This window comes from Rutidosis leptorrhynchoides, chromosome 5 (genome assembly GCF_046630445.1).
Source record: "Rutidosis leptorrhynchoides isolate AG116_Rl617_1_P2 chromosome 5, CSIRO_AGI_Rlap_v1, whole genome shotgun sequence".
Lineage (NCBI taxonomy): Eukaryota > Viridiplantae > Streptophyta > Magnoliopsida > Asterales > Asteraceae > Rutidosis > Rutidosis leptorrhynchoides.
Genome location: NC_092337.1, coordinates 414,448,132 through 414,469,051, shown reverse-complemented (window position 1 = coordinate 414,469,051; position 20,920 = coordinate 414,448,132). Strand labels below are relative to the sequence as shown.

The 20,920-nt window shown below is 34.8% G+C and overlaps 1 protein-coding gene across 1 annotated transcript; it reads left to right on the top strand.

Moving 5' to 3' along the window:
• Positions 1-13,268: 13,268 nt before the first annotated feature.
• LOC139846876 (phosphatidylinositol 3-kinase, root isoform) lies at positions 13,269-20,844 on the top strand. Its single transcript, XM_071836422.1, has 18 exons — positions 13,269-13,465; positions 14,616-14,715; positions 14,804-14,900; positions 15,251-15,409; positions 15,506-15,715; positions 15,811-15,989; positions 16,565-16,712; positions 16,887-16,982; positions 17,430-17,565; positions 17,653-17,774; positions 18,274-18,471; positions 18,648-18,818; positions 18,896-19,033; positions 19,514-19,668; positions 19,772-19,915; positions 20,002-20,149; positions 20,240-20,448; positions 20,680-20,844. The coding sequence occupies exons 1-17, from the start codon at positions 13,333-13,335 to the stop codon at positions 20,375-20,377; spliced, it is 2,472 nt and encodes an 823-aa protein (XP_071692523.1). The 5' UTR covers positions 13,269-13,332; the 3' UTR covers positions 20,378-20,448; positions 20,680-20,844.
• Positions 20,845-20,920: the final 76 nt, after the last annotated feature.

Genomic DNA, 20,920 nt, shown 5'->3' with positions numbered 1-20,920 from the left:
TATTTACAACACTTTTAATATATTTTGATGTTTTAAGTTTATTAAGTCAGCTGTCCTCGTTAGTAACCTACAACTAGTTGTCCACAGTTAGATGTACAGAAATAAATCGATAAATATTATCTTGAATCAATCCACGACCCAGTGTATACGTATCTCAGTATTGATCACAACTCAAACTATATATATTTTGGAATCAACCTCAACCCTGTATAGCTAACTCCAACATTCACATATAGAGTGTCTATGGTTGTTCCGAAATATATATAGATGTGTCGACATGATAGGTCGAAACATTGTATACGAGTCTATGGTATCTCAAGATTACATAATATACAATACAAGTTGATTAAGTTATGGTTGGAATAGATTTGTTACCAATTTTCACGTAGCTAAAATGAGAAAAATTATCCAATCTTGTTTTACCCATAACTTCTTCATTTTAAATCCGTTTTGAGTGAATCAAATTGCTATGGTTTCATATTGAACTCTATTTTATGAATCTAAACAGAAAAATTATAGGTTTTTAGTCGTAAAAATAAGTTACAAGTCATTTTTGTAAAGGTAGTCATTTCAGTCGAAAGAACGACGTCTAGATGACCATTTTAGAAAACATACTTCCACTTTGAGTTTAACCATAATTTTTGGATATAGTTTCATGTTCATAATAAAAATAATTTTCTCAGAATAACAACTTTTAAATCAAAGTTTATCATAGTTTTTAATTAACTAACCCAAAACAGCCCGCGGTGTTACTCCGACGGCGTAAATCCGGTTTTACGGTGTTTTTCGTGTTTCCAGGTTTTAAATCATTAAGTTAGCATATAATATAGATATAGAACATGTATTTAGTTGATTTTAAAAGTCAAGTTAGAAGGATTAACTTTTGTTTGCGAACAAGTTTAGAATTAACTAAACTATGTTCTAGTGATTACAAGTTTAAACCTTCGAATAAGATAGCTTTATATGTATGAATCGAATGATATTATGAACATCATTACTACCTTAAGTTCCTTGGATAAACCTACTGGAAAAGAGAAAAATGGATCTAGCTTCAACGGATCCTTGGATGGCTCGAAGTTCTTGAAGCAGAATCATGACACGAAAACAAGTTCAAGTAAGATCATCACTTGAAATAAGATTGTTATAGTTATAGAAATTGAACCAAAGTTTGAATATGATTATTACCTTGTATTAGAATGATAACCTACTGTAAGAAACAAAGATTTCTTGAGGTTGGATGATCACCTTACAAGATTGGAAGTGAGCTAGCAAACTTGAAACTATTCTTGATTTTATGTAACTAGAACTTGTAGAATATATGAAGAACACTTAGAACTTGAAGATAGAACTTGAGAGAGATCAATTAGATGAAGAAAATTGAAGAATGAAAGTGTTTGTAGGTGTTTTTGGTCGTTGGTGTATGGATTAGATATAAAGGATATGTAATTTTGTTTTCATGTAAATAAGTCATGAATGATTACTCATATTTTTGTAATTTTATGAGATATTTCATGCTAGTTGCCAAATGATGGTTCCCACATGTGTTAGGTGACTCACATGGGCTTCTAAGAGCTGATCATTGGAGTGTATATACCAATAGTACATACATCTAAAAGCTGTGTATTGTACGAGTACGAATACGGGTGCATACGAGTAGAATTGTTGATGAAACTGAACGAGGATGTAATTGTAAGCATTTTTGTTAAGTAGAAGTATTTTGATAAGTGTATTGAAGTCTTTCAAAAGTTTATAAATACATATTAAAACACTACATGTATATACATTTTAACTGAGTCGTTAAGTCATCGTTAGTCGTTACATGTAAGTGTTGTTTTGAAACCTTTAGGTTAACGATCTTGTTAAATGTTGTTAACCCAATGTTTATAATATCAAATGAAATTTTAAATTATTATATTATTATGATATTATCATGTATGAATATCTCTTAATATGATATATATACATTAAATGTCTTCACAACGATATCGTTACATATATGTCTCGTTTAAAAATCATTAAGTTAGTAGTCTTGTTTTTACATATGTAGTTCATTGTTAATATACTTAATGATATGTTTACTTATCATAGTATCATGTTAACTATATATATATATATCCATATATATGTCATCATATAGTTTTTACAAGTTTTAATGTTCTTGAATCACCGGTCAACTTGGGTGGTCAATTGTCTATATGAAACATATTTCAATTAATCAGGTCTTAACAAGTTTGATTGCTTAACATGTTGGAAACATTTAATCATGTAAATATCAATCTCAATTAATATATATAAACATGGAAAAGTTCGGGTCACTACAGTACCTACCCGTTAAATAAATTTCGTCCCGAAATTTTAAGCTGTTGAAGGTGTTGACGAATCTTCTGGAAATAGATGCGGGTATTTCTTCTTCATATGATCTTCACGCTCCCAGGTGAACTCGGGTCCTCTACGAGCATTCCATCGAACCTTAACAATTGGTATCTTGTTTTGCTTAAGTCTTTTAACCTCACGATCCATTATTTCGACGGGTTCTTCAATGAATTGAAGTTTTTCGTTGATTTGGATTTCATCTAACGGAATAGTGAGATCCTCTTTAGCAAAACATTTCTTCAAATTCGAGACGTGGAAAGTGTTATGTACAGCCGCGAGTTGTTGAGCTAACTCAAGTCGGTAAGCTACTGGTCCGACACGATCAATAATCTTGAATGGTCCAATATACCTTGGATTTAATTTCCCTCGTTTACCAAATCGAACAACAAGGTGCAACTTTAAGCATGACCATCTCTCCAATTTCAAATTCTATAACTTTTCTTTTAATGTCAGCGTAGCTCTTTTGTCGACTTTGGGCGGTTTTCAACCGTTGTTGAATTTGGATGATCTTCTCGGTAGTTTCTTGTATAATCTCCGGACCCGTAATCTGTCTATCCCCCACTTCACTCCAACAAATCAGAGACCTGCACTTTCTACCATAAACTGCTTCAAACGGCGCCATCTCAATGCTTGAATGGTAGCTGTTGTTGTAGGAAAATTCTGCTAACAGTAGATGTCGATCCCAACTGTTTCCGAAATCAATAACACATGCTCGTAGCATGTCTTCAAGCATTTGTATCGTCCTTTCGCTCTGCCCATCAGTTTGTGGATGATAGGCAGTACTCATGTCTAGACAAGTTCCTAATGCTTGCTGTAATGTCTGCCAGAATCTTGAAATAAATCTGCCATCCCTATCAGAGATAATAGAGATTGGTATTCCATGTCTGGAGACGACTTCCTTCAAATACAGTCGTGCTAACTTCTCCATCTTGTCATCTTCTCTTATTGGCAGGAAGTGTGCTGATTTGGTGAGACGATCAACTATTACCCAAATAGTATCAAAACCACTTGCAGTCCTTGGCAATTTAGTGATGAAATCCATGGTAATGTTTTCCCATTTCCATTCCGGGATTTCGGGTTGTTGAAGTAGACCTGATGGTTTCTGATGCTCAGCTTTGACCTTAGAACACGTCAAACATTCTCCTACGTATTTAGCAACATCAGCTTTCATACCCGGCCACCAAAAATGTTTCTTGAGATCCTTGTACATCTTCCCCGTTCCAGGATGTATTGAGTATCTGGTTTTATGAGCTTCTCTAAGTACCATTTCTCTCATATCTCCAAATTTTGGTACCCAAATCCTTTCAGCCCTATACCGGGTTCCGTCTTCCCGAATATTAAGATGCTTCTCCGATCCTTTGGGTATTTCATCCTTTAAATTTCCCTCTTTTAAAACTCCTTGTTGCGCCTCCTTTATTTGAGTAGTAAGGTTATTATGAATCATTATATTCATAGATTTTACTCGAATGGGTTCTCTGTCCTTCCTGCTCAAGGCATCGGCTACCACATTTGCCTTCCCCGGGTGGTAACGAATCTCAAAGTCATAATCATTCAATAATTCAATCCACCTACGCTGCCTCATATTCAGTTGTTTCTGATTAAATATGTGTTGAAGACTTTTGTGGTCGGTATATATAATACTTTTGACCCCATATAAGTAGTGCCTCCAAGTCTTTAATGCAAAAACAACCGCGCCTAATTCCAAATCATGCGTCGTATAATTTTGTTCGTGAATCTTTAATTGTCTAGACGCATAAGCAATCACCTTCGTTCATTGCATTAATACACAACCGAGACCTTGCTTTGATGCGTCACAATAAATCACAAAATCATCATTCCCTTCAGGCAATGACAATATAGGTGCCGTAGTTAGCTTTTTCTTCAATAACTGAAACACTTTCTCTCGTTCATCATTCCATTCAAATTTCTTCCCTTTATGCGTTAATGCAGTCAAGGGTTTTGCTATTCTGGAAAAGTCTTTGATGAACCTTCTGTAGTAACCAGCTAGTCCTAAAAACTGGCGTATGTGTTTCAGAGTTTTCGGGGTTTTCCACTTTTCAACAGTTTCTATCTTTGCCGGATCCACCTTAATACCTTCTTTGTTCACTATTTGACCGAGGAATTGAACTTCTTCCAACCAAAATGCACACTTTGAAAACTTAGCGTACAATTCTTCCTTCCTCAATACTTCTAACACCTTTCTCAAATGTTCACCGTGTTCTTGGTCATTCTTTGAGTAAATAAGTATGTCATCAATGAAAACAATGACAAACTTTTCAAGGTATGGTCCACACACTCGGTTTATAAGGTCCATGAACACAGCTGGTGCATTAGTTAAACCAAACGGCATGACCATAAACTCGTAATGACCGTAACGTGTTCTGAAAGCAGTCTTTGGAATATCATCTTCTTTCACCCGCATTTGATGATACCCGAAACGTAAGTCAATCTTTGAATAAACAGACGAGCCTTGTAGTTGATCAAATAAGTCGTCGATTCTCGGTAGTGGGTAGCGGTTCTTGATGGTAAGTTTGTCAACTCTCGGTAGTCGATACACAACCTGAATGCACCATCTTTCTTCTTGACAAACAGAACAGGAGCTCCCCACGGTGATGTGCTTGGTCGAATGAAACCACGCTCTAAAAGTTCTTGTAATTGGCTTTGCAGTTCTTTCATCTCGCTGGGTGCGAGTCTGTAAGGAGCACGAGCTATTGGTGCAGCTCCTGGTACAAGATCTATTTGAAATTCAACGGATCGATGTGGGGGCAATCCCGGTAATTCTTTCGGAAATACATCGGGAAATTCTTTTGCAATGGGAACATCATTGATGCTCTTTTCTTCAGTTTGTACTTTCTCGACGTGTGCTAGAACAGCATAGCAACCTTTTCTTATTAGTTTTTGTGCCTTCAAATTTCTAATAAGATGTAGCTTCGTGTTGCCCTTTTCTCCGTACACCATTAAGGGTTTTCCTTTTTCTCGTATAATGCGAATTGCATTTTTGTAACAAACGATCTCTGCTTTTACTTCTTTCAACCAGTCCATACCGATTATCACATCAAAACTCCCTAACTCTACTGGTATCAAATCAATCTTAAATGTTTCGCTAACCAGTTTAATTTCTCGATTCCGACATATATTATCTGCTGAAATTAATTTACCATTTGCTAATTCGAGTAAAAATTTACTATCCAAAGGCGTCAATGGACAACTTAATTTAGCACAAAAATCTCTACTCATATAGCTTCTATCTGCACCCGAATCAAATAAAACGTAAGCATATTTATTGTCAATAAGAAACGTACCCGTAACAAGCTCCGGGTCTTCCTGTGCCTCTGCCGCATTAATATTAAAAACTCTTCCGCGGCCTTGTCCATTCGTGTTCTCCTGGTTCGGGCAATTTCTAATAATGTGGCCTGGTTTTCCACATTTATAACAAACTACATTGGCATAACTTGCTCCGACACTACTTGCTCCGCCATTACTCATTCCGACACCATTTGTTCCTTTCGTTCTATTAACCCTTGGTCCGTAGACCTCACACTTCGCCGCGCTATGACCATTTCTTTTACACTTGTTGCAAAATTTAGTGCAGAACCCCGAGTGATACTTTTCACACCTTTGGCATAGCTGCTTCTGATTGTTGTTGTTGTTGCGGTTATTATTGTTGTTGGGATGATTGTTGTAGTTGCTGTTGTTGTTGTTGTTGTTGTTGTTGTTGTTGTTGTTGTTGTTGTTGGGCCGTTTGTTGTAGTTACGATTGATGTTGCGATTGTTGGGATAATTGTTGCGATTATTGTTGTAATTGCTGTTGTTGTTGTATTGGTGATTCTTATCACCGTTTTCCTCCCACTTTCTTTTGACTTGCTTCACATTGGCCTCTTCAGCAGTCTGTTCTTTAATTCTTTCTTCAATCTGGTTCACTAGTTTGTGAGCCATTCTACATGCCTGTTGTATGGAGGCGGGCTCGTGTGAACTTATATCTTCTTGGATTCTTTCCGGTAATCCTTTCACAAACGCGTCGATCTTCTCTTCCTCATCTTCGAATGCTCCCGGACACAATAGGCACAATTCTGTGAATCGTCTTTCGTACGTGGTAATATCAAATCCTTGGGTTCGTAACCCTCTAAGTTCTGTCTTGAGCTTATTGACCTCGGTTCTGGGACGGTACTTCTCGTTCATCAAGTGCTTGAATGCTGACCACGGTAGTGCGTATGCATCGTCTTGTCCCACTTGCTCTAGATAGGTATTCCACCATGTTAACGCAGAACCTGTAAAGGTATGCGTAGCGTACTTCACTTTGTCCTCTTCAGTACACTTACTTATGGCAAACACCGATTCGACCTTCTCGGTCCACTGTTTCAATCCGATCGGTCCTTCGGTTCCATCAAATTCCAAAGGTTTGCAGGCAGTGAATTCTTTGTAGGTGCATCCTACACGATTTCCTGTACTGCTAGATCCAAGGTTATTGTTGGTATGTAGCGCAGCCTGTACTGCGGCTATGTTTGAAGCTAGAAAAGTACGGAATTCCTCTTCATTCATATTCACGGTGTGTCGAGTAGTCGGTGCCATTTCCTTCAAAATAGTCAAATGGAACAAGTTAATCATACATAATATTAAGAGTAGTTAATAGTATTTTGTAGCATAATATGAACTCATTTATAAAAGCTTTTTCTTCTTATTAGCGTTTTATAAGTTTAAATTTGGGTAGTACCTACCCGTTAAGTTAATACTTAGTAGCTAATATACAATTCAACTACTACAATTCTATATGAAAAACTGATTATAATAATATTTCGCGTTCAAACTTTTACACAATATTTTACAAACTTACAATACCGCTTATTTTACATATAGCATGAAATATAGCACACAATAAATTTGATACAAGATGGTTGTGAAGATAATTCTAGCTAGTACACAAGTCGTTCAGCAAAGGCAATAAAGACACGTAATTCATACATCCAGAAACAAGTCATGCATTCTGGTTTTACTAGGATTACTTCCCATCCTTGGTCTTGTGGAACATAACCGTTATGGCCGTTGATAAGACAGCGTGTTGTAATGTCGTCAAAGGGACGAGGGTTACGTAATGTCCAACAGTCCCGTAAAAATCTAAAAACCTCATTTCTTACCCCAATTACCGACTCCGTCACTTGTGGGAACGTTTTGTTTAATAGTTGTAGCCCGATGTTCTTGTTCTCACTTTGGTGAGAAGCGAACATTACTAATCCGTAAGCATAACATGCTTCTTTATGTTGCATGTTAGCCGCTTTTTCTAAATCACGAAGTCCAATATTCGGATATATTGAGTCAAAATAATTTCTTAACCCATTGCGTAAAATAGCATTTGGGTTCCCCGCAATATATGCGTCAAAGTAAACACATCGTAACTTATGGATTTCCCAATGTGATATCCCCCATCTTTCGAACGAAAGCCTTTTATAAACTAAGGCATTCTTGGAACGTTCTTCGAATGTCTTACAAACTGATCTCGCCTTAAATAGTTGTGCCGAAGAATTCTGACCGACTCTAGACAAGATTTCATCAATCATGTCTCCGGGTAGGTCTCTTAAAATATTGGGTTGTCTATCCATTTTGTGCTTTTATACTGTAAAATAGACAAGAGTTAGATTCATAAAAAAAAACATACTTATTAATACAAGCAATTTTTACATATATCATAAAGCATAAGCACACTATATTACATATATTACACCACACGAATACAACTATCTTATTCCGACTCGCTTGTTTCTTCTTCTTCGGTTTTGGTTCGTTTTGCCAAGTTTCTAGGGATATATGATGTTCCCCTAATACGAGCCGTCGTTTTCCACATTGGTTTAGAAAAACCTGGTGGTTTAGAGGTTCCCGGGTCATTGTTACAACTTAAGGACTTCGGGGGTTGACGATACATATAAAGTTCATCGGGGTTGGAATTAGATTTCTCTATTTTTATGCCCTTTCCCTTATTATTTTCTTTTGCCTTTTTAAATTCAGTTGGGGTAATTTCTATAACATCATCGGAATTCTCGTCGAAATCCGATTCATCGGAGAATTGGTAATCCTCCCAATATTTTGCTTCCTTGGTGGAAACACCATTGACCATAATTAACCTTGGTCGGTTGGTTGAGGATTTTCTTTTACTTAACCGTTTTATTATTTCCCCCACCGGTTCTTTTTCTTCGTCCGGTTCCGATTCTTCTTCCGGTTCCGATTCTTCTTCCGTTCCGACACTTCTTTCGGTTCCTCTTCGGGAACTTGTGAATCAGTCCACGAATCATTCCAATTTACATTTGACTCTTCATTATTATTAGGTGAGTCAATGGGACTTGTTCTAGAGGTAGACATCTATCACATAATATCAAACGCGTTAAGAGATTAATATATCACATAATATTCACATGTTAAAAATATATAGTTTCCAACAAAATTTGTTAAGCAATCATTTTTCAAGTAAACACGGTCGAAGTCCAGACTCACTAATGCATCCTAACAAACTCGATAAGACACACTAATGCAAAATTCTGGTTCTCTAAGACCAACGCTCGGATACCAACTGAAATGTCCCGTTCTTATTGATTAAAAACGTTCCATATTAATTGATTTCGTTGCGAGATTTTGACCTCTATATGAGACGTTTTTCAAAGACTGCATTCATTGTAAAACAAACCATAACCTTTATTTCATCAATAAAGGTTTAAAAAGCTTTACGTAGATTATCAAATAATGATAATCTAAAATATCATGTTTACACACGACCATTACATAATGGTTTACAATACAAATATGTTACAACAAAATAAGTTTCTTGAATGCAGTTTTTACACAATATCATACAAGCATGGACTCCAAATCTCGTCCTTATTTAAGTATGCGACAGCGGAAGCTCTTAATAATCACCTGAGAATAAACATGCTTAAAACGTCAACAAAAATGTTGGTGAGTTATAGGTTTAACCTATATATATCAAATCATAATAATAGACCACAAGATTTCATATTTCAATACACATCCCATACATAGAGATAAAAATCATTCATATGGCGAACACCTGGTAACCGACATTAACAATATGCATATATAAGAATATCCCCATCATTCCGGGACACCCTTCGGATATGATATAAATTTCGAAGTACTAAAGTATCCGATACTTTGGATGGGGTTTGTTAGGCCCAATAGATCTATCTTTAAGATTCGCTCAATTAGGGTGCCTGTTCCCTAATTCTTAGATTACCAGACTTAATAAAAAGGGGCATATTCAATTTCGATAATTCAACCATAGAATGTAGTTTCACGTACTTGTGTCTATTTTGTAAATCATTTATAAAACCTGCATGTATTCTCATCCCAAAAATATTAGATTTTAAAAGTGGGACTATAACTCACTTTCACAGATTTTTACTTCGTCGGGAAGTAAGACTTGGCCACTGGTTGATTTACGAACCTATAACAATATATATATATATATATATATATATATATATATATATATATATATATATATATATATATATATATATATCAAAGTATGTTCAAAATATATTTACAACACTTTTAATATATTTTGATGTTTTAAGTATTAAGTCAGCTGTCCTCGTTAGTAACCTACAACTAGTTGTCCACAGTTAGATGTACAGAAATAAATCGATAAATATTATCTTGAATCAATCCACGACCCAGTGTATACGTATCTCAGTATTGATCACAACTCAAACTATATATATTTTGGAATCAACCTCAACCCTGTATAGCTAACTCCAACATTCACATATAGAGTGTCTATGGTTGTTCCGAAATATATATAGATGTGTCGACATGATAGGTCGAAACATTGTATACGAGTCTATGGTATCTCAAGATTACATAATATACAATACAAGTTGATTAAGTTATGGTTGGAATAGATTTGTTACCAATTTTCACGTAGCTAAAATGAGAAAAATTATCCAATCTTGTTTTACCCATAACTTCTTCATTTTAAATCCGTTTTGAGTTAATCAAATTGCTATGGTTTCATATTGAACTCTATTTTATGAATCTAAACAGAAAAAGTATAGGTTTATAGTCGTAAAAATAAGTTACAAGTCATTTTTGTAAAGGTAGTCATTTCAGTCGAAAGAACGACGTCTAGATGACCATTTTAGAAAACATACTTCCACTTTGAGTTTAACCATAATTTTTGGATATAGTTTCATGTTCATAATAAAAATCATTTTCTCAGAATAACAACTTTTAAATCAAAGTTTATCATAGTTTTTAATTAACTAACCCAAAATAGCCCGCGGTGTTACTACGACGGCGTAAATCCGGTTTTACGGTGTTTTTCGTGTTTCCAGGTTTTAAATCATTAAGTTAGCATATCATATAGATATAGAACATGTGTTTAGTTGATTTTAAAAGTCAAGTTATAAGGATTAACTTTTGTTTGCGAACAAGTTTAGAATTAACTAAACTATGTTCTAGTGATTACAAGTTTAAACCTTCGAATAAGATAGCTTTATATGTATGAATTGAATGATGTTATGAACACCATTACTACCTTAAGTTCCTTGGATAAACCTACTGGAAAAGAGAAAAATGGATCTAGCTTCAACGGATCCTTGGATGGCTCGAAGTTCTTGAAGCAGAATCATGACACGAAAACAAGTTCAAGTAAGATCATCACTTGAAATAAGATTGTTATAGTTATAGAAATTGAACCAAAGTTTGAATATGATTATTACCTTTTATTAGAATGATAACCTACTGTAAGAAACAAAGATTTCTTGAGGTTGGATGATCACCTTACAAGATTGGAAGTGAGCTAGCAAACTTGAAACTATTCTTGATTTTATGTAACTAGAACTTGTAGAATGTATGAAGAACACTTAGAACTTGAAGATAGAACTTGAGAGAGATCAATTAGATGAAGAAAATTGAAGAATGAAAGTGTTTGTAGGTATTTTTGGTAGTTGGTGTATGGATTAGATATAAAGGATATGTAATTTTGTTTTCATGTAAATAAGTCATGAATGATTACTCATATTTTTGTAATTTTATGAGATATTTCATGCTAGTTGCCAAATGATGGTTCCCACATGTGTTAGGTGACTCACATGGGCTGCTAAGAGCTGATCATTGGAGTGTATATACCAATAGTACATACATATAAAAGCTGTGTATTGTACGAGTACGAATACGGGTGCATACGAGTAGAATTGTTGATGAAACTGAACGAGGATGTAATTGTAAGCATTTTTGTTAAGTAGAAGTATTTTGATAAGTGTATTGAAGTCTTTCAAAAGTGTATAAATACATATTAAAACACTACATGTATATACATTTTAACTGAGTCGTTAAGTCATCGTTAGTCGTTACATGTAAGTGTTGTTTTGAAACCTTTAGGTTAACGATCTTGTTAAATGTTGTTAACCCAATGTTTATAATATCAAATGAAATTTTAAATTATTATATTATCATGATATTATCATGTATGAATATCTCTTAATATGATATATATACATTAAATGTCTTCACAACGATAATCGTTACATATATGTCTCGTTTAAAAATCATTAAGTTAGTAGTCTTGTTTTTACATATGTAGTTCATTGTTAATATACTTAATGATATGTTTACTTATCATAGTATCATGTTAACTATATATATATATATATATATATATATATATATATATATATATATATATATATATATATATATATATATATATCCATATATATGTCATCATATAGTTTTTACAAGTTTTAACGTTCGTGAATCACCGGTCAACTTGGGTGGTCAATTATCTATATGAAACATATTTCAATTAATCAAGTCTTAACAAGTTTGATTGCTTAACATGTTGGAAACATTTAATCATGTAAATATTAATCTCAATTAATATATATAAACATGGAAAAGTTTGGGTCACTACACTCGGTACTATTCACCATTTTTATTTAATACGAGTAGTTAATATAGTATTTTTGTCTAATAGTTGATATTGATATAGTAATAACTAGCAAAACGAGCCCGCGCGATGCTGTCGGGCTTTTGGGTTGCGCATTCATAGTTAACGGAGCATTATGTATTTACAGAATAGTTAGTACCTAGATGTGTGTATGTATTAAATATATCCGAGGTATTTAGCGTTTTTTTAGAAGTGTCCGTTTTGCGTATAGTTAGTCCCGTTGTGTTCATAAGATTTTTTTGAGTTGAACGGTGTGTTCGAAAAAATTTAACGCGAAGCGGGCGGAAATATATGTCCCGTTGAAGATATGGGTGAAGTTTAGTTAAGATTTTTAATTAAAATAATAAGTTTCAATTTGTACCCGGACTGGATTTGAAAGTTGGACAAAATTGGGGGGTGTTTGGTTTTTTCTCCTCCTTCACTATTGTCGTTTTGACAGTTTGGCCAAAACGACCCCATTTTTGGGGTGGGTTTGGCCAAAAATGGGGTGGGACCCCATTCTCGGGGTGGGTTTGGCCAAAAAATAGGGTGGTTTTGGCCAAAACGACAAAATCCTTCATGGGTTTATGGGGTGAGTTTGGCCAAAAATGGGGTGAGACCCCATTCTCGGGGTGGGTTTGGCCAAAAATAGGGTGGTTTTGGCCAAAACGACAAAATCCTTCGTGGGTTTTAGTGTATAGTGGTAATGGTAATGGTAACGGTAATGGTAATGCTAATGCTAACTAATAAAATAATAATGCTAATGCTAATGCTAATAATAAGTGGTGTCTTTAAATTTTCTTTAAAGATAATCCCAAACGCAACATGGATGTGTGTGTATGTACAATTTTCTTCACTTTGATCCAGTCTCGAATTTTTTACTCTGTCATTGAACCTGCAGTACAACTGAAGCAACCTAATTATTAATTCTATAACTAAAGAACCCTCAATCATCTGATCATCATCAAATTGGTAAAACCCTAATTAATATTATTATTGCGTAACATATGATATGATTTGATTTGATGAAGCCTTTGAAAAAAGTAATGACTGGGAACGAGTTTCGTTTCTTTTTGTCTTGCGACATCAATCTTCCAGTTACTTTTCGAATCGAAAAATTAGAAGGTCATTTACCTTCATCCAATTCCAATAATCCAGGTATATTCAATTGCAATTCCCTTTTTAATTACTGCATATATGAAATCCTGATTTTATATTTTCATAAAACCCTAATTTGTTACCACCAAACTAAACCATATGTTCGATACATATCGTTTATCTCCTAAAATGATGCATCATATTTTCTGAATGAAGAAAACGGTGTTAATTCGATTCGTTTGCGAATATTGGTGGTAGAAGAACTGAATTATTATATGATGTCTGCAGAAAAGTTGTACAAGATGTAGTTTATTGATCATCATTATAGATTTATAGACCCATGGCGTTCTTTTGATTGTACATCAGGAAAATAAGTATTGGATGATACATTGACTTAGGGTGTGTTTGTTTACCTCTTAAGGGTGCGTTTGTTTGCCTCTTAATGGAATGGTTCAGTGCGTTTGTTTCTCACCTCTGAATGACTTAACCATTCAGAGATGAAACACTCTCTTAACCATTAAGAGCCTAAATTTTCTGTAATTTTCTCCTTAATCTTATCCTGAACACTTAACTAACAAGTATATTGAATATTTTATTCATGTTGCACTTTGATTAGGTAAATGTACTCAGTTTATATCGTTCATTCTAAATGATTATCAAACAGCTTATTTTCATTCGGAACAAACTTTATTCAGAGGCCTTGAATCATTCAGATTCTGAACCATTCAACGCTAAATCATTCAGTTGGAAAGCTTTCAACGTTGAACCATTCAACGCTGAATGCTGAACCACATTCAGTGTTGAACTGCTAAATTGTTCAGCATTCAGTGCTGGACCATTCAGAGTTGAAACACTCTCTTAACCATTAAGCATCTATATTTTCTTTAATATCCTCCTCAAATCATATCCAGACCACTTAACGTTCAAGTATATTGAATTTCTTATTCGTGTAACACGTTAATTAATAAGGTAATTTTACCCTATTCATATCGTTCATTCAAAATGATTATCAAACAACATATTTTCATTTAGATTCAGATACCTTGAATCATTCATGTTATGAACCATTCAGCGCTAAATCATTCAGGTTTATCAAACACAGCCTTATTAGTTGGTGGTATTAAAGTTGAGTACCAAAATTCACACCGTGCATGTGCCAAAAATGGCTTCTGTATGTCACATACATGACATCTGTTACATGATTGTGCAGCGGAGATAGGTAACGTTGTTGAGGAGAAAAAACCAGAGCTGTATGTTGAGTGTGCGTTATACATTGACGGGGCTCCGTTTGGACTGCCTATGAGAACAAGGTGTCTGTAGCATGCCTTATGCAGTGTCGTTCATCATTTAATTATTTTTTTCAGAATTGTTGTTGGTTGATGATGAAATTATGTTCAGGTTAGAGTCATCTGGTCCACCCTTTTGCTGGAGTGAACTTGTTACCTTGAGTACTAAATATCGAGATTTGACTACCAACTCTCAACTTGCTGTAACGGTAAGTTATTAGGTTCACTCAATAAACTTTTTTTCTTTGTGTCTCTGTATTTTCTCTTCCAATTGGCTTTTCTGATATTGTGAACCATGGGGTTTGCCATTTTAGTCAAAAACTTTTCTTTAGCAGAGCTTAAATTACAAAATAACCGATCTTGGCTATTTCCAGTTTGTATTTTGTATATATATACAAGTAGAACTCTTTATTACTTCATTGCAGTTGGAAAGCTTTCACTTATTCTATTTTATATGACTTATATGCTATTGGACTAGTGATGTGACTATTTATTGCAGTAAGTACCTTTTTCGTATTGTGAAACCAAGATTTTACAAATCATTTAAATTTCATTGTAGGTTTGGGATGTTTCATGTGGGAAGAATGAGGGTTTGATTGGTGGGGCCACTATTCATCTTTTTAATGTTAAAAAGCAACTCAAGACAGGGAAACACAAACTTAGGCTTTGGCAAGGCAAGGAAGCAGATGGATCGATTCACTCTACTACTCCTGGGAAGGTTTTGTTGTTTTTATCTTGATCTTCAAACACATTAGGTTTTTCTAATCCATAGATTTGACTTTTTTGACTAAAAGTTGTGTTATTATGTGTGTAGGTTCCTAAAGAGGAACGCGGGGAGTTAGAACGTTTGGAGAAGCTTGTGAATAAGTATGAGAGAGGGCAGATTCAACGAGTTGACTGGTTAGACCGTCTTGCTTTTAAAGCTATGGATAAGATCAAGGATCATGAAAGCAGTAAAAATGGGAGTTCTCATTTGTACTTGCTTATTGATTTCTGCAGTTTTGAACATCGAGTTGTTCTGCAGGTGTGTATTCATATATTTTCTTCTTTTGTGAACTCTATATCATGTGATCATGAACGATGTTGGTTGGTTTTAACTGTTCTGTTTTAATATGTTAGGAATCTGGACCAAATTTAATAATACCAGCATCTATAACATCAACTAATGAACTGGTTACTGTGTGGGACCCAGAAATGGGGAAAATCAACCCCTCTGAGCACAAGCAGTTGAAACTTGCAAGGAGTTTGACTCGTGGTATCATTGATAGAGATCTAAAGCCTAGTATTACTGAAAGGAAGTAAGTTTTGCTCAAGATATAATCATTCAGTTTTTTTCTAATGTATTTATAAATTTCTAGATATACGTTAGTTTTGTATCACCAATTGTGGGCTGAGTGGCTCACGATTCAAACTCCTTGTAAAAGATTAATGTTCGATATCAGATGTTGCTTGAACCACTGATATCAATGGCATATATTGTCTTCATATGTATGCCATGTCCTTTAAGCTAACGTTTTAAAGTAAATGAGCCAAACTAACTATCTGCATTTATCTTGGTTTTTGAGGAAATACCCTTTTCTTAAATGCAGTTATTTATTTATTTATTTAATTTTTTTTTTTTTTTTTTTTTTTTTTTTTTTTTTTTTTTTTTTGTTATTTTCTGTTGAAAGTATCATCATCATCATCAAGAAGTTTTGTATTTTAGGCTGTAACACTGCATCAACTGACTTTCCATTATGAATATGATGAAATTATCCAAAAGTTCATATTTTTGGCATAACGACACTTGTTTTAGACATGTTCTATTATTTATAGATTATTATGTTACAGAGTGCTAGTGTAGGAAATACTTATATCTTTGCATACTTATTAGGTCAATACAAAGGATACTAAAGTACCCACCAACACGAACTTTGAGCGGAGATGAAAGACAGTTGTTGTGGAAATTTCGCTTCTCATTAATGTCAGAGAAAAGAACCCTAACAAAGTTTCTGCGTTGTGTGGAGTGGAGTGACGTTCAGGTACATATGCATCTTATAAGCAATAAGCTTAAAAAATAACTCCACCTAAATACATAAGTATAACTTTGATTGGCCTCATGTAACCTCTGCTTCTTCATGTTGTTCTTAAGTAATATCTGTCTTTCATCTATCAGACAACACGCATTGATAGTTGGCTGTTTTTCTATATTTCAGGAAGCAAAACAGGCGATTGAATTGATGGGTAGGTGGGAAATGATTGATGTATGTGATGCATTGGAGCTTTTGTCTCCCGTTTTCGAGAGTGAAGAGGTATGTGTTGAGAACACACACACACACACACACACACACACACCTGGTCCACCTGATTTATGCATAACTGCACTCTTCATATTGAAACAACCCTGGTTACCATATGTAAGATTATAAGAAATAGGCTGTTGCACTTTAATGTTTACATTAAAGTTAGGAATATGTTTATCGTTTGATTGACTACTAGACAGTTGACACTCAAATTGTAATCTTTTAAAGACACTAGGAGAATATCATGTATTTGGGTTGTATGAGTTTGTTATATAGTTATGATAATGCCTGTATTTTTTTCCTTAAAGACATATCATGTTGCATGAATGTGTTATACAGTTATCATAACTTCTTGTTTCACTATGGGACTTGATGCAATGTTGCAATTTTTAAGCTATTTTACTTTGTTAAAGTTCAATTCTGACCATGCATATTTTGATTGTGACTTATAAACAGGTTCGTGCACACGCCGTTCGTGTTCTTGAAAGAGCTGATGATGAAGAATTGCAGTGTTATTTACTTCAGCTAGTTCAAGCTTTGCGGTTTGAGCGTTCAGATAAATCCCGTCTTTCTCAATTTCTCGTGCAACGTTGTATGTTTGCTGTATCATATATTAAACGAATCTTAGAGTTATATTTAAACATGTCACTTGGATCCAATAATTTGTTATATATTGCAGCATTATCCAACATTGAGTTTGCTAGCTTTCTCCGATGGTACGTTGCTGTTGAACTTCACGATCCTGCATATGCAAAACGTTTTTATTCGACCTACGAGATGCTGGAAGAAAATTTGATTAAGGTATGGGTCTGCTACTCTGCTCAGTAAGTCATAACTAATGTAGACCAACACGTAATAACGTCACATACTTCATACAGTTGATAATTCAATGACATAGATTTTCTTTTATATAAATGCATCAAGACTTGTCGTTTGAATTAATAACATCGTCTGCCACATTTTTTGGCAACTGTCCTTGCCAGATTTTAGTTTGTCACAGCATTTGTTAATGGATTATATGCTTACATTTGTTTCTATTTTATTCTAGGTTCAAATATTTTGTTAAGAACCTTCAAAATTCCAAAAATAAATACATCTGTATCTTTCTTACAAGACGTTTATATTGTGGTTACCAGCTATCAAGGCTGAAGATTTTACCTTACAGTCAAGTTTATTGAAAGTTGAGTGTTTATAATGATGCAAACAAAGTTGTCATCTCAAATAGAAATCGTACTGAAGTAGGTTCGTGTAATAAAATTTGCGTTAGTCAGCAAATCATGATGATCCTACTTTTTGATAGAGTTTGGGAATCGTGACATGTGATAATGGAGATGGCTTTAAGTTGTGGCAAAGTCTCGTTCGCCAGACCGAATTGACAGCTCAACTGTGTTCTATAATGAGAGACGTACGAAACGTGCGAGGAGGTACACAAAAGAAGATTGAAAAGCTTAGGCATCTGCTCTCGGGCCTTCTTAGTGAACTTACATACTTTGAGGAGGTTACCTTTTTTTTTGTTGGGATTCTTTTGTTTTTATTTTTTTACTATATATCTCTATTGACTCTGCTCTTAAACTTGTTGCTTACCATGAACATGTTGGTCATGTATTGGGATATACTTCACGAACCTTTATTAACTTTGTTGGTAACAAATATATTGAAACGTGATGTGTTCAGCCTATACGATCACCTTTGGCGCCAACCGTTCTTATCACTGGGATTATTCCGTCGGAATCGTCAATATTTAAGAGTGCATTGCATCCTTTGCGCCTTGCATTTAGAACATCCAATGGTGGATGTTTGAAGATCATTTTCAAGAAGGGTGATGATCTTCGACAAGATCAGTTGGTACGGGACTATAACTTATCTTTCTTTCTGTTGAAAGTTCTTTTTTTTTCTATGTCTAAATTTCGCCATTTGTGTAGGTTGTTCAAATGGTATCACTCATGGACCGTTTACTTAAGTTGGAAAATCTTGATCTACATCTAACACCATACCGTGTATTGGCCACTGGACACGACGAAGGCATGATGGAATTCATACCATCCAAATCCTTAGCTCAGGTAACATATGTTCCTACTAGTAGGGATGGCATCGGGCCGGGTATAAGTAATCTTGGATCTGAAACTGATTAAGAAACCCCGTCCTAAACCAGTACCATACCCGATGGGTCCTCATTTACTTACTAATTGTCGCGTAAATGGGTTTCCAAGGGGTAAACGGGGATTCCCGGTTAGTCATTTCGGCACGGATATAAGCTTTGTCGAATTGACATGACAAAATTATGTAACATCCACCACGATACAAACACCTACTTCTTACAATTATAAAATGAGTTCATACGTACTAAAAATACCAACTACAAAGCTAAAATACAAATCCAAAACATAGAAAGAAAATTACTATTGTAGTTAAAGGGTCAGGTATTTGGATTCGGGTCATTTTCCGGGTATACGGATTGGGTATTCAAGTTCCACCTCACATGTAACATCTGCTGTGATTTAAACTTTTTATTTATTTATTAATTTTTTTAATGTCTACAGATCCTCTCTGAGCACCGAAGTATTACTAGTTACTTGCAGAAGTTTCATCCAGACGAGGAGGGGCCGTTTGGGATCACAGCCACTTGTCTCGAAACATTCATCAAAAGTTGTGCAGGCTACTCAGTTATCACATACATACTAGGCATTGGAGACAGGTTTAAGATCTCTTCATAAGTATCAATTTGTTCTCATTTTGATTACAACTGCCAGTAATTCATTAGTAAATTGTCGATGCCACTTATCATCGTATTTATACAGGCACCTCGATAATCTTCTACTTAGGGATGATGGCCGCCTTTTTCACGTGGATTTCGGTTTTATCTTGGGTCGTGATCCTAAGCCCTTTCCACCACCCATGAAGCTTTGCAAAGAAATGGTGGAGGCTATGGGTGGAGCCGAAAGGTATACGGCTTTAATTTATTACTTCCACAAAAATAATAAAATAAATCAAGTTGCAACATTTAGTGACTTGTTATTTTCCACTGCAGCCAATATTATACAAGATTTAAATCATATTGTTGTGAGGCGTATAATATCCTTCGGAAATCAAGCAACTTAATATTGAATCTATTTCATCTGATGGCCGGCTCGAACATTCCTGATATAGCTTCTGATCCTGAAAAGGGCATTCTAAAGGTGAGTTGTGTCTTATCTTATGAATAAAGTAGGCTTGTAACTAACTAACTAACTAATTTGGTTAACCTTGATTACTGTTGATTCTTGTAGCTTCAAGAAAAATTTCGGCTTGATTTGGATGATGAAGAGTGCATACATTTCTTCCAGGATCTTATCAATGAGAGCGTTAGCGCTTTGTTCCCACAAATGGTTGAGACCATTCACCGTTGGGCTCAATACTGGAGATGATCATCAATGATTTGGACCTGTTATTGTAGTAGTTTTTTTGCTTCGTGTGTGGATTCCATCACTAAATACAGGTTTGATTTATCATTGCCTAGAGTTGCATTATCGTATTTCAGTTGTTCTACATCTCATCATTGATGCATACATATATAAATAATGAATGCACACACACAGCAAAAAGACTACTACTACTACTACCAAAAAAAAAAAAAAAAATATGGCCAGGTCATATGATCGCATAATGAAAATTTTGTATGTGTTTGTGCTTGCATTCCTTGAAATAATGTGTGTCACTTTTACTTCAGGTTACAAAAGGAGTCTGGAGAAATAAATCTGTATAGAGTTGTAAATAGGACTCATATTGATATATTTTTGGATAACTTGGTTTGTAAAATGTTGGAATTGATGATGCGATTGTGTTCATATTGTCAAGAAGCACGACTGATATAATTAATACATGGGGATTATTGGCATCGTTTATCTTGATCTGCTATTGTCAATTTTTTGCAGCTAGTTTTTATACCCAAGTTTTTTTTCCCAGAAACC